Source organism: Hetaerina americana, unplaced genomic scaffold (assembly GCF_022747635.1).
Source record: "Hetaerina americana unplaced genomic scaffold, ioHetAmer1.1.p SCAF_100, whole genome shotgun sequence".
Lineage (NCBI taxonomy): Eukaryota > Metazoa > Arthropoda > Insecta > Odonata > Calopterygidae > Hetaerina > Hetaerina americana.
In genome coordinates, this window is record NW_027286071.1 from 377,501 (window position 1) to 390,581 (window position 13,081).

Consider the following 13,081-nt stretch of genomic DNA (forward strand, 5'->3'; position numbering starts at 1 on the left):
CCTTCCAACAGCCATAACATGTCTCATATTCCTCTCTCCCTTTTCTTGTTGTATGCAATATTGAGACTTCGATATCTTAGTCTTCACAGGATCAGTTAGATAAAAGAAGTGTTTTTTTGTTAGCATGAATGAAAGTTTTTGTATTAGCATTAATTTTAATCACTACGATTTATTCCCTCTTTTTTTAAGTTTTTGTTATATAGCATTCATAATGTTTTCATAGTATTTGCTATGCGACATATCAGTGCAGTATATTGGCTTTTCCTTTTTAGGTAAAAGTGGCTGTACGCCACAGGAAGCACCTGCTCTTGCTAAGCACATATTGGAAAAGTGTAAACACTTGAATTTCTTTGGGTTGATGTCCATTGGGATATTTGGATATGATAATTCATTGGGGCCAAATCCAGATTTTCAGGTGAGAAAATGGAAGGAGTGAATTTAGTGAAGGGTGAATGATTTATTATTTGAATAAAACTGGAGGGATGATTGCTGTCTTTGTCTCTGGGAGTGTAATTTGATTGGCTAATGATCTGTTACAAAGAAATTTCCAAAGTTTCCATGGATCTTGGCCCATGTCTTGAGTTTAGTCCACCCCTTTTTGTTGCTTTTCTTAATTGTCCAAGACTTCATTGACTTGATTTTCAACACCTGCCTCATGGAATCAGTTGTTAATAGTCTCTGCTTTAACTTCAAATCCGAGCAGGCTTTTACATCCATTCCTAAAAAGTCCCTTAATCCCAATTACCAAAGTCATTGCTTGTAAAAGATACCACCGTGGGAAGAAAACATATTATATAATAATTAATAATCTATCAAAATTTTGGTTGAGCACATTTTCTTAATTGGTGGTTTCAGGCGTAACTTAATGGAAAAACTCTAACTTGGTGATTCTTTGATATTGAGATATAACCGGGGCATTGACATTCAACTTCATCTTCAAGTGAACCTGAAGGAGGCATTGAAAATCAAAACCCAGGTCATATCTAAATTAAACACTGTGGAATCATAAAGTTAGAGTTCATTCTTACATTTTCTTAAGTTTCAGGCAGGAATGCATCTAAAATGAGTGGTTGAATTAGAATCAACTTTTTAAGTGCCCTATATTGATTCCCAACTCATATAACCGAAAGTATAGCAATTGAAGAATTGAATTGACCCATCACTGACCCTGTAGTCAATTTTATTTTGCCCTCTTACTGTTAAGACATGATGGAGTGTATCAAGCACCTTTATTTGGTGGTCTGTTTCATTTTAGAAATCATATTGATTCATTTTGCTCATTTATTGCTAATTGGTGAGTTTTTGGTGCTCATGCGATGCATGATAGAATTGATGAACTCTCATTTTCAATTGGAGAAATTCTAGTTTTTATGTTTTTTCATTGACTCCTTTTGGAAAACAAAAATGTTTCTTTGCTGTCCCCATGTTATTTTTGCTCTTGCATGCTATTTAGTGTTCTTCCCAGACATGCAAATTTTCACTGAATAAATGTACTCATGGAATTAGACTATTGGGGTGCAGAGGGAAGAAGTTAATGATCAAAAGTCAAAATTCATTTTATCTGTGTGAAGAGGTATAAAAAACTAAAATATGTGGCATTAATACATGAAATGTAAAAACTTGTGTTCTATGCTTCCTTGAAACCCAACAATTCATATGAAAGGTTCCTTATATTTTGAAAGCGTCTTGGTTTTCTTGATCTTTTTGATGTTATTAGGTCCCAGTTTATCTGTACAATCTGAATGTGTGAACAGATGCACAAGCTATCTTTACTCAACTTTCCCGTATCAGTTGTCAGTCTTGTAACGGTAAAAAACTCTCCGACTTGCATTCATCTAAATGAAATCGTGTAGCAATTAGTCACATGCTTGAATAAGCTGCTCCAGGGTAATAGAGTTCCAAAAATTCATCTTCTTGATTAATGAATTCAGATTTTTCCCAGCTATGCTTGGAAACAAAATCATACTAATCTTTAAAATTACTTGTCTCTGTAATTTACCTTCTTAATTTATCTTTGTGTTTTATTCCTAACATAACAGTAATTTCTACTTCATTTTTCTTTTGATTGGCCCATTTTGAGAAATGTGTGTATTGCCTTGGTGGAACCTGCTAGATAGCTCTGGCTTCCTGTTTGACAATTTTTTCATTTTCTTTGAAGATCAGCACAGACAAAGGGTTGTGTTTCTCCTAATATCAATTCTAGTACCAAATTTTATAGTTGATGATATCAAATATGAGGTGTCTAGGAATTATACAAAACTATGACTAATGGAAAGTTAATTATAATAATGTGTATTGGTTCTTAAATGATATGTGTGGAACATGTCGCATTGAATTCAAATATTTTGGGCAAACACAAGTCATTGCAATTAGAATATGAGTACAAATGTACAGTTACAAATAAAAAACGGCAAACAGAACCAGTAACAGCATACCTAAGAATATTATTATTTATCTAGAGAGAGAAACATGAATTCATCCAGAGTTTAGAGTTGATGCTCGCAGAGGAACTAATAAAGTTTAGATTTAAAAGACAAAAAAATATCTTTTTCCCATAGATTTCTTGGTACTGTTTTCAGTAATTTCGCATAAACATGTGATAAGGGTTCTTAGCAAAAATAGCTGAGCATGCTCAGTCATCCTTGAGTCATTTCAACCATTTGTGCTGTGCCTATGTGCATCAGCATTGGTTATCAAATGATATCATGGAAAATATATCTACTAGGAATATTTAAAATTTGGAGTTTTTTAAAGTAAGTTCTACAACTACTTGTCCATGGACCTTTATCTAGGATTCTTATTGCCCATTTTTGCACATTAAAGTGGTGCATAGAAGTCTGAAGATTGTCAACATGAGTCAGTGCTCCATCAGCTGCTGTCTAATGCTCTTATTCTGCTAGTACTGCTCTTTTGTATTTATTTGGAAAAATAATAGCTTTTTGGATAAGTTAGCAACTATATTTGAAGTCTCACCTACCACATTTTGTTCCTCAAAACAATTTTTACCTGATATGGAAAAAAGAATAAATATGGGAATGGTTAATAGTCCACCTTATGAGATACATGTACTGTGGGTTTGAAAAGAGAAAAGGATAGAGCTGTGGATGATGTAAGCTGTTTTTAAACAGTATTATACTTTCTGCCAATTGATGCTGGTGGAGAATTGGTTGAAGCAGGTTGTCTCTCCATCAGAGGCAGAAAAATGGGTGTTGATAATGGTTATCAGGATGTCTTAAGGGATATGTTTTGATGTTGCCTCGATGAGGGTGTTCCAGAGACCTAAAAGAACACCCCTGGGTGGGGTAGCACCTCAAGCAGTAGAATTTTGAACAGGTTTTGCTATACCTTATTTTATATGTCCACAATATCTCTGAAGAACTTCTTTTGTTTCCAGTTTTGACTGATTTTGCCATCTAAGAGTCACACTACTCAATAAAATGTTTATTCGTTGAATAGCTTTTTTTTCATTATCTTTGCACAACTTCTCTAAAATATCAGTTTTCACCAAAGATGCTAACTGAATGTTTATTTTTACCCTCAGAGTCTTCGAAATTGTCGAGAGAAGGTATGTCAGGAATTGGGCTTGACAGTGTCTCAGGTTGAACTGTCAATGGGGATGTCAGATGATTTTGAGCATGCCGTAAGTATCTCTCATTGATTCAATACACAGCGTTACATATTGAATTGTCTCCATCACTGAAGTTAAATTCTAATAAGGTGTAAACTGCTGCTGCCCTGTGGCAAAATTATCTTAAAAATCAGTTTTTTCATCTTGGCAAAGTTTTTGTACCCTTGAAATATGATTGTTTGTCATGCTGTGTCAAACAGAAAGTATGTTCACAGTACATCTAGTTGCATGTTATCTATAGTTGATCCTTTTCAATCATTGTTTTGTTCATTGCAGCCCTTGATTATCTGTGATTTCAAATTTGGGTGGTATACTTTTTATCACAATTATTCTTGTGCATGCAAATAAGCGTCTAAGTAAGCAAACAAAAAATGTCTAGAGAAATAATACTGATAAAAAATCTATAAAACTAATTGAAAGATTTTATATGACAATTATAGAAGCACATAATATGACAGTCATGTTAATAAAATGCAGAACAGAAAACATGTACATCCATGGGTAATTATATATCTTAAATGGGTAATTTTATATATTTATTATTCAATAATTTATCTGTAATATAGTATTCGTTCCAGATAAAATAGTTGTAATTGAAGTTCTCATTCTCACAAGTAACACTTTTAATGGATATTATCTTATTGAAATAAACTTTGTTATACTTCTCAACACAGCAAAACTAAATTTCACTCTGCTAACATCTGAATATATCTAAATGAAAATATTAGTGTTTTGTGCTCACATTTGGTGCATATGCCCAATACTTGGTTTGAAAAATTCAAATTTGTTCGTGAAGACAATCCCATTGGCTTTGTTCTGACTAGTCTATCAAAAATTATTATGCCATAAGTTTTTCTCAATGGATATATCCATCGGCTGCATATTTACTAAGAAGATGAAAGTGAGCATAGAATTCCCTGTTGTTCCTTCAGTTAGGGCTTATAGTCTTTAATTTGCTGTGATGCATTTGAAACCTAAAACGAGAGAAGAGAAGGCAATTCACAAGAAAAATTATGGTATCATATGAAAAGGCCAGAGATGTAAATCCTTCTTTGACAGTGACAGTAAATGAGAGTCGACGCAATTAGGGCATGAGAATGATCAAAAAGTTGAGGCAGCAATGCAGACAAATGTTGAAAGTGAATCAAATTTCAGGGTGAAGATTCCATAGATTTCATGCATTGAAAAAACAAGGAAGGCATTAAACATTTGGATTGAACTCTGAGCACATTCGATCTCTTTTTAGTTGATCACCGGAAGGTCCATGTATGAAACTATATATATATACACTAAACTCTTGATGATCCATGTATGAATTATCCATGCTATTCTCTACCTAGCTCCTCAAAATTTGGATGAAATTACAATTGTTAAGATTAAATGCTTTGATAGAGATTAAATACTTTAAAATTTCAATGTACTTTTTTTTAAATACAAGTTTTAAATACCTGGACTTTCTTAAAAGTTTTTAATTTCACAAAATAAGAAGTTGTAAGTAGTATTTATTTTTTAATTTCATCATTTCTTTACTATCGGTATTTTCCCATTACCATTTCTGTCACATTCATGTGCTCTGAGAGTTTCATATTCTTTAAGGTGAGCAAATATATAGTTTAATACATATGTATGTATAGGGATTGGTTTTGTTTTTCTGAGGAAAATACATTCTCCTCTTCAATTGATGATATTTCTGTGATTTTCTATTATTCCACCCTTATAAAAATATTGTAAAATGGAAAATTGTAATTTCCTTTGCTAATAATAATAACGAGTAATAGAGGAGGCCCTCCCATGGACTACAACCTTGGCTTGGTGGGAGGACTTCTGAGTTTTGATGAACCCCTAGAGCTGTGCTGATGGGAGTAATGATAATGGCTCCTGGTAGGGTCACCCATTTTAGATAGGTTGAAGGTTAGGAGCCAAATGAAAGGTAGTCAACTCAGCATCTGTTCCTCAGTGAGGCGGTGTCACAAAGGCGTCTGACCACAGTAGGGCGGCAATTGAGTGATGGCATCATGTTAAAAACATTATCGAAGAAGGCAGTGGGAAACCACCTAAATTTTTATTCCCAAGAATATAATGATGGGTACTATAGAGAATATGAGTCCTGGCAACTACGGGACTCGGACCAATTGGCTGTGTGCCATGCCCAGCAGTGGGAGAGGCAAGGCTTCCGGGGTCATCATCTCATGAAACACATGCAAAGAAAAACCGAAGGCAGCAGAACAGAGGACACATGAGAAGTAGACCAAATTAGTTAGAAGAACTTGGAATGTTAGGGCAAAGTTGAGGACAGGAAAATTAGAGAATATTAAGTGAGAGATGGAAAGAGGAAATATAGATATTTTAGGTTCATGCGGCGTGAGATGGAAGGATAGCAGGGATTACTGGAGTGATAGTTGTAGAATAATATACAGCGGCGGGGTCGAGAGCCAACGAGGGGTTGCCATAATATTGAATAAAGAGGTAAGAAGAAGCGTAGTCAGCATACAACAGGTAACGGATAGAATATTACTGGTAGAGAACCGTTAACGTGAAAAGGATTAGGAAACCATGAATCACGGATGAGAGGATTACAAAGATGGATGAGAGAAGAAAATGGAAGAATGTAAACACAGAGTTAGGCAAAATGAAGAACAAAGAGTTAAACAATAAATAGAGGCTGACAACAAATAAAGCAAAAGAAGCATGGTAGAAGACGCAGTGAAAGGGTATAGAAAGTTTGCAGAAGGGTGAATTTGGTGTGCTATACAGCAAGGCTCAATCACTATTGGGAAGTAAGAAGGAATCTGTGCTAATAATTAGAGATTAGTCAGGTAAGATTATAGTTAAAGCAAAAGATCCAAGAGAAATGGTAGGAATATATAGAAGAACTTAGGCCAACAAGGTTAGACGTAGAAAAGGAACATGACGTAGAGGAAGATAGCTTAGTTCCAGGTATACTCGATGATGAGATAAAAAGGGCATTTAGGAAGATGAAATCAAATGAGGCCGAGAGGATAGACGACATTCCTGTGGAACTACTAAAAGGTATAAGAATATGTGGAAGGAAGAGTCTTTATGGACTGATTCGTAAAATCTATGAGGAAGGAATCTGGTCGGAAAACTTTGTGAGATCAGTGTTACTTCCTATTCTGAAAAAGATAAAGGCTACATTATATGAGGACTACAGAACAATAAGTTTGATTTCCAATGCTGCTAAATTGATTCTCAGGATCATCAGCAAAAAGATGGAGAGCAAGGCAAATGATTACTTAGGGATGATCAGTTTGAGTTTAGGAAGGGGAGAGGCACGCGTGATGCCATTGCAATGATGAGATCACTAATTAAGAGAAACCAAGCTTTAGTTTGTTAGTCAGCTAAGTGGTTACAAGCATTGCTGAGTGAATTGGAAATTCAGTGTGATAGATATGGGATGAGAATTAATGTAAATAAAAAAATGTTATGCCATTTTTCAGAAAGAGAAAAGCTAATCTTAACATTAAAATATGAAGACAAAAAATAGAGCAGTTAGAACAGTTTATGTATCTCGGAAGTGTTTTGGACCAACACGGTCAATGTAGTAGGGACGTAAGGAGAAGAATTGCGCTAGGCAAAGGGGCTTTCACAAGGAGGAGGGAGTTGATGACAGGGACGTTGAGTAAGGATAATAAAAAAAGACTCGTAAAAACTTTGATATGGAGCGTGGTAGAAACAGAGTCATTGAAGCAGGAGGATATATGTAGATTGAAGGCTTTTGAAATGTGGGTGTGGAGAAGAATGGGGAAGGTGAAATGGACCGAAAGGGAAACAAATGAGGAAGTACGTGGTATGGTGGGTGTGGAGTCGGGTTTGTTGGAAGAAATCCTATGGAGGCAGGAAAAATGGATGAAGGGCATATTAATTGCCAGTGGGATGTTGGAGACTGCCAAAGAAGGGACAATGTTAGGCAAACAAGGAAAGGGAAGGAATAGGGTAGGGATGTTGGACTGAATGAAGGGAGGAAGTACACAGAGATGAAGGACTTGATGTAGAATAGGTTGCTGGATTGTGTTTGGTTAGGAATCACAAAATATTTGTTTGGTAGTTGTGTCCATGCAAAACCTACCTTAACCAGTAGATTAATTAATAATAATGGAGGAGGGTCTCAATATATATGTCCATTTATATCACAACCATATTATCTGCATATTTCTGCTATGTGTTTTTCGATGATCCTTGGGTCATCATGCTTCCATTAGCAAAGGATAATCGAGAATTTACTGTGTATACAATGCTGAAAAACTGCTCGTCAGCTCTCCTAGAATTTCATAAATCTGGCAATAATGGAATGGTAGAGAAGAATTGAGTGTACATACTACCATAGTAGACAAATTTCGTAAAGGTACACAATACTACAGTCCATGTCATACTCAACATCTTGAATCATAGTATTTTTTTTCAACATTTTTTTCTTCTACTGAATGACCAAGGCTTCCCGTATTGACAGTTTTTTTTCAAAGTTTGAGTAAAAATGTATGCCAACTATTTGTCCCTTCTATTATCCCTGGTAAGAATCTAATAATATATAAAATTTTAATGTACGAGGGTCATCCGGAAAGTAGTACCCGTTCGTGAAATAAAGACACAAAAGTAAATATTAACAAACATAAAAAATTTTATTTGAAAGAGGATACTTTAAACTACTTCTCAACATAATCTCCAAGCAAATTAAGGCATTTGTCATAACGTGTGACAAGTTTCTGTATTCCTGCTGCATAGTCCTTCGCCGCCAGCTCATTGAGATACGCGAGGGACCCATCTTGCACAAATTTTTGCATAATGCAGATGGTGTTTAACAATTTCATGAACAATTGTTCGAGAAACATTGGGAAAATGCTCACAGATGTCATCAATTGTGACGCGCCGATCGTTCCTCACGAATTCGTCAACTGAGCTCACCAGTTGGTCTGTAATGACAGACGGTCTCCCCGAACGCTCATCGTCGTGTGTGTTCCCCCTCCCCATGTTGAAGTTGCGACACCACCGCCGAACAGACGACTCGTCCATTACATTGTCTCCATACACCTCCTTTAATTGGCGATGAATATCACATGGGCGAACGTTTCTTGCATTGAGGAATTTAATCACTGCCCTCACTTCACAACTGGCGGCGTTCTCACTTTTTTTAAACATTGTAAACAATCACAGAAACAACACAGGCAATGCTAGCGTCACGCAACTTGGCTCAGAGAAGGCAGACAAGCCACTGAAGCTATCTGACCTCGTCCAGCGGCTACTCGCGTCGTCAGCACTTCATGCGGCACGAACGGGTACTACTTTCCGGATGACCCTCGTATGTATACTTATAATGACATGTTTAACCATCACTAAAGTAAGAGACTATAATTAATCCTTGTTAGAGGTCTTGGCAGAGATTACAGCTAATGTTTAGTGGAAGGGAAAAGTTCAGCCTTGCTATACCTTTAGGTTACTTAAATAAAAACTAAGTTACACAAATTTATGCTATAGTTGTGTGCAGCATGTAACCTAATCCTCCATTTTCCATACACATGCCCTACTCTCAGTGTTTGTAACATTTGCTATTTATCAGCAAAAAGAGATTTATTTAGCACGCATGATTTATATAATGAGTATGTATCCTTTAATATCATGTATGTTAAATGTTGTTTTTTATTATTGTTATTCTACCCATGCAATCATTTTTATTGGCTTTGAAAAACACAAATATATTATTTCTAGATTGAAATGGGAAGTTCAAATATCAGAGTTGGCAGTTCAATATTTGGGCATCGTCCTCCGAAAGAACTTCCTCCAACTGAAGCATTATGTAAGGCAGTTGAAGATGTTAAATTAGACAATAATTAGTTCTCAATACATACATAGTAATGGAAAACTTTCAAGCAGTTCAATAATTCATGTAAAGACCTTGCCAAAGAACAGCCAAGGGCACACTGCTATGGGTAAGTACACTGAATAAACTTAATGTGAAAGTGCTGATCAATCAAGTGCACTTCTCTGTCTTACCATTAAAGATGCACAAATGCATATAAGTGATGAGTTGGTTGCACTTTTTTTGTGTGTGCCATTTCAGTTCTTAGCTTTGATTCTTGTTTTGTTTCTTGGTTCTGATTATTGAGTTGAGGTGAATGGATGGATGGCATTCAGCTATCAACTTGCAATCGTAAACAAGAGTGCAGTCACTTTAAAAGTAATGATAACCTTTTCCGAAGTATGTATATGATATTTGAGGGTGGTCCCAGAAGTACCCGGAAAAAAAAAATAAATAAAATAAAAATTTTGGAAAAAATTTATTTATTTTTCAACATAATCTCCTTTCAGCTCTATACACTTTTCCCAGTGATGCTCAATAAGTTCGATACCCTTTTTATAATAAGAACTGTCCTGCTCCTCAAAATAGCCAATACCTGCTGACATCACTCCTTCACGGTTGGAAAATCTTTTACCACCGAGCCATTTTTTCAAGTTAGCAAACAGAAAACAATCCAAGGGGTCTAAATCTGGCGAATAGGGTGCATGAGGTCGTAATTCAAACTTTAATTCATGAATTTTGGCCATTGCAATGGATTTGTGAGCTGGTGCATTGTCTTGATGAAACAACACTTTCTTCTTAGCCAAAATCGGCTGCTTTTGCTTGATTTCTTCGCTTAAGCATTGCAATAAGTTTGCATAATACTCGCCATTGATAGTTATTCCTTTTTCAAGATAGTCGATGAAAATTATCCCATGCACATCCCAAAAAGCCGACACTATGACCTTGCCTGCAGATGAAACAGTCTTCGCCTTCTTTGGAGGCGGTTCTCCCTTTTGAATCCATTGTTTTGATTGTTCTTTTGTTTTTGGTGTGTTCAATGGGCCCATGTTTCATCCTTGGTTATGGAACGGCGCAAAAATTTTGCTTTATTGCTGTGAAACTTTGCTGCACACTCAATTGAAACATCTTCACGACACTGGTTTTGCTCGAGTGCGAGCAAACGCAGCATCCATCTTGCACACAGCTTTCTCATGTCCAAATTTTCAGTTAATATTCAATGTACTGCACTTTTTGAAATGCCTACTATGTCTGTTAGCTCGCGCACTTTCAGTCAACGATCATCCAGTATCACTTTGTGGATTTTCTTCACCGTTTTTGGAGTCGTCACCTCATTTGGTCGACCAATGCGATGCTAGTCCTGACAGCTCGTACGGCCTCGTTTAAACTCTGCTACCCAATATTTTACTGTTGTGAACGAAGGAGCAGAATTACCCAGAGTAGAATCCAGTTTAGCTTTTACATTGGTTGGGCTGAGGCCATTCAAATAAAAGTATTTTATCACATAACGATGGCCAATTTTCTCCATTTTCACAATTTCACTGAAAACGTTCACCATTGATGGCTGCCAAACAAATACTAAACAACATGGCATCTTCAAACTTGAAACATGTGCCTTCTAGATTGCGTACTTTCTAATACAGTGATATTTTTCAAACAACTATTGCTATCAATGCAACAATTTCAGAGTGTAAAAATCATTCGCCTTGACTGGGAATCGAACCCAGATCCCTCAATATCCGGTCAAGTGCTTTAGCCACTTAAGCCACCGAGGCGTCCTCTTAAACTCTGAAAATTTGGGGCTTTTAAAGGAACTAGATGTTGTGACGAAATGCCGTACATACAATGTCACAGGCATTCGTATTCGTGCGTGAGGCGCCACAGTCCACGAGGTTAAAGCCAACTTTAAACACTTATGGTGTTTATCCTTTGATAAATTCCAAAGAAACTGCGGGAGATACTGCAACAGTAACTTTTAACGGAGTCATCCGCTAATGTGCATTTCAATGCAACAATTCCAGAGTGTAAAAATCATTCGCCTTGACTGGGATTCGAACCCAGATCCCTCAATATCCGTTAAAAGTTACTGTTGCGGTATCTCCCGCAGTTTCTTTGGAACTATCGCTATCCCTAGGTCAGGCTGGGTACTTCTGGGCCTTCCCATTGTGAATCTTTTTTTTTTCAATTTATTGAAGATGCACATTTAATTGATGAGCATGGAAAGATTCAACCTTATAGTCTTTATTTAATTAGGGGGGCACAATGAATTTTTTTTCCGCCAATATTTCTAAGAATGGTGGAGTGTTACATTATGTCCTTCATTCAATTAATATAAATTTTCACAAATTTGAGCCACTGACCTTCCAATACATACCCTCCCCCTCACCTAGATCACTAATAGGTCGCTGTATCTAAACTCAACTTATCTCCTCTTTCTTACTCCCCCTACTTTATACCCACTCTCCCTTATTCCCCTCTTGGAGCCAGACTATATAAGTTGAACAAATGTTCATGTATGTTACCTGATGCTGATGCACAGCATCAAAACCATGGTCGTGAAATATTAAATCTTTTTTGTGGAAGTGTTAAGTTTCCTTTTTTACCCTCATAAGTAAAGGTGTTTTGGGTGAAATTCATTAAACTTTGGGTGCTTAAACTCTTACATTTTGTCATTAATTGACTCCGTATTTACTTATTTCCAAAGGTATCCGCAAGAAGGGTTGCTGTATAGTGATTTGGTTGCCAGTGAAAAATGCCAATTGTCTTATTATTGTGAGCACTCCACCCCATTGTGATCATATGTAAGTGAGCTTGTCTGTGAACTGAAATTATTGTCAAAGCAAATATGTTGTACCGACGCTAAATTTAAATGTATGTACATGTGTTATTAGTCGATCTTTATGTTAAACTAAAATAAATGTTTCTTAGTTGAGAATAATTGAAATTTTTTCCTTAGGTATGAATTTACTCTCGCATAGCTTCGATGTAGCTACTATGCAGAGGTTAGGGTGGAATGTATGTATTGACTTGTGAAAATTTTATTTATATATTTACTTCTGTACTAGATATAAATGTATATGGACTTGAGAAAAATAATGTAGTTTCAGAATAAGAAATATTATGGGAATACATCAGTGGTTTGTCATTTATAATTTTTCGCATATGCATCCATATTGGTATATAAAATAAGGCAATAAGTCATTGTGATGGGAAGGATATTTCTACATTGTTAATTTGTGATGTGTTGGGCCTAATGGATGTATCATTGTATGATATTTAAATATATTGTTTGTAGTTGGTTGTTTGAAATTAAAAAATTTTCTTTTCTGTTTTTCCATCAAGTTTGTTTTATAGGGCTTTCACTCAAGTAGGTATGCCCCTGAGATCATTGTTGACTTCCTCAATGAGTGCTAACAAGTACTCTGGTTGATGGCATGTCAGAGGAACTTGTTCAAGTTCTTGTTCTCTGCATAACGTTTGGTAGTCTCAGCTCCTTTTTTTGGCATGCTGGCTTCTATGAAGTTACTGGTTGCATATTTTTTTTGTATTGGCTATTTTTTTGTTCCACAAATATGCAGGAGACATTCCACTTGTTGAAGCCTGATTTGCCATCGACATGTCACATAATTTGTATATGAGCT

At 36.1% G+C, this 13,081-nt stretch overlaps 1 protein-coding gene across 3 annotated transcripts in view; it reads left to right on the forward strand.

The window, feature by feature from the left end:
- The window catches only part of LOC139700435 (pyridoxal phosphate homeostasis protein), a 20,912-nt gene extending 8,139 nt beyond the window's left edge, over positions 1 to 12,773 (forward strand). For 2 of the 3 annotated variants that reach the window (XM_071599034.1, XM_071599036.1), the window contains exons 4-7: positions 273 to 415; positions 3,542 to 3,640; positions 9,350 to 9,570; positions 12,145 to 12,773. In XM_071599034.1, coding sequence (XP_071455135.1) covers positions 273 to 415; positions 3,542 to 3,640; positions 9,350 to 9,475 — 368 coding nt within the window. In that variant the 3' untranslated portion in view covers positions 9,476 to 9,570; positions 12,145 to 12,773. The remainder of the gene's footprint in view (positions 1 to 272; positions 416 to 3,541; positions 3,641 to 9,349; positions 9,571 to 12,144) is intronic. The other variant, XM_071599035.1, reaches the window with a different exon arrangement.
- The last annotated feature ends 308 nt before the right edge of the window (positions 12,774 to 13,081 follow it).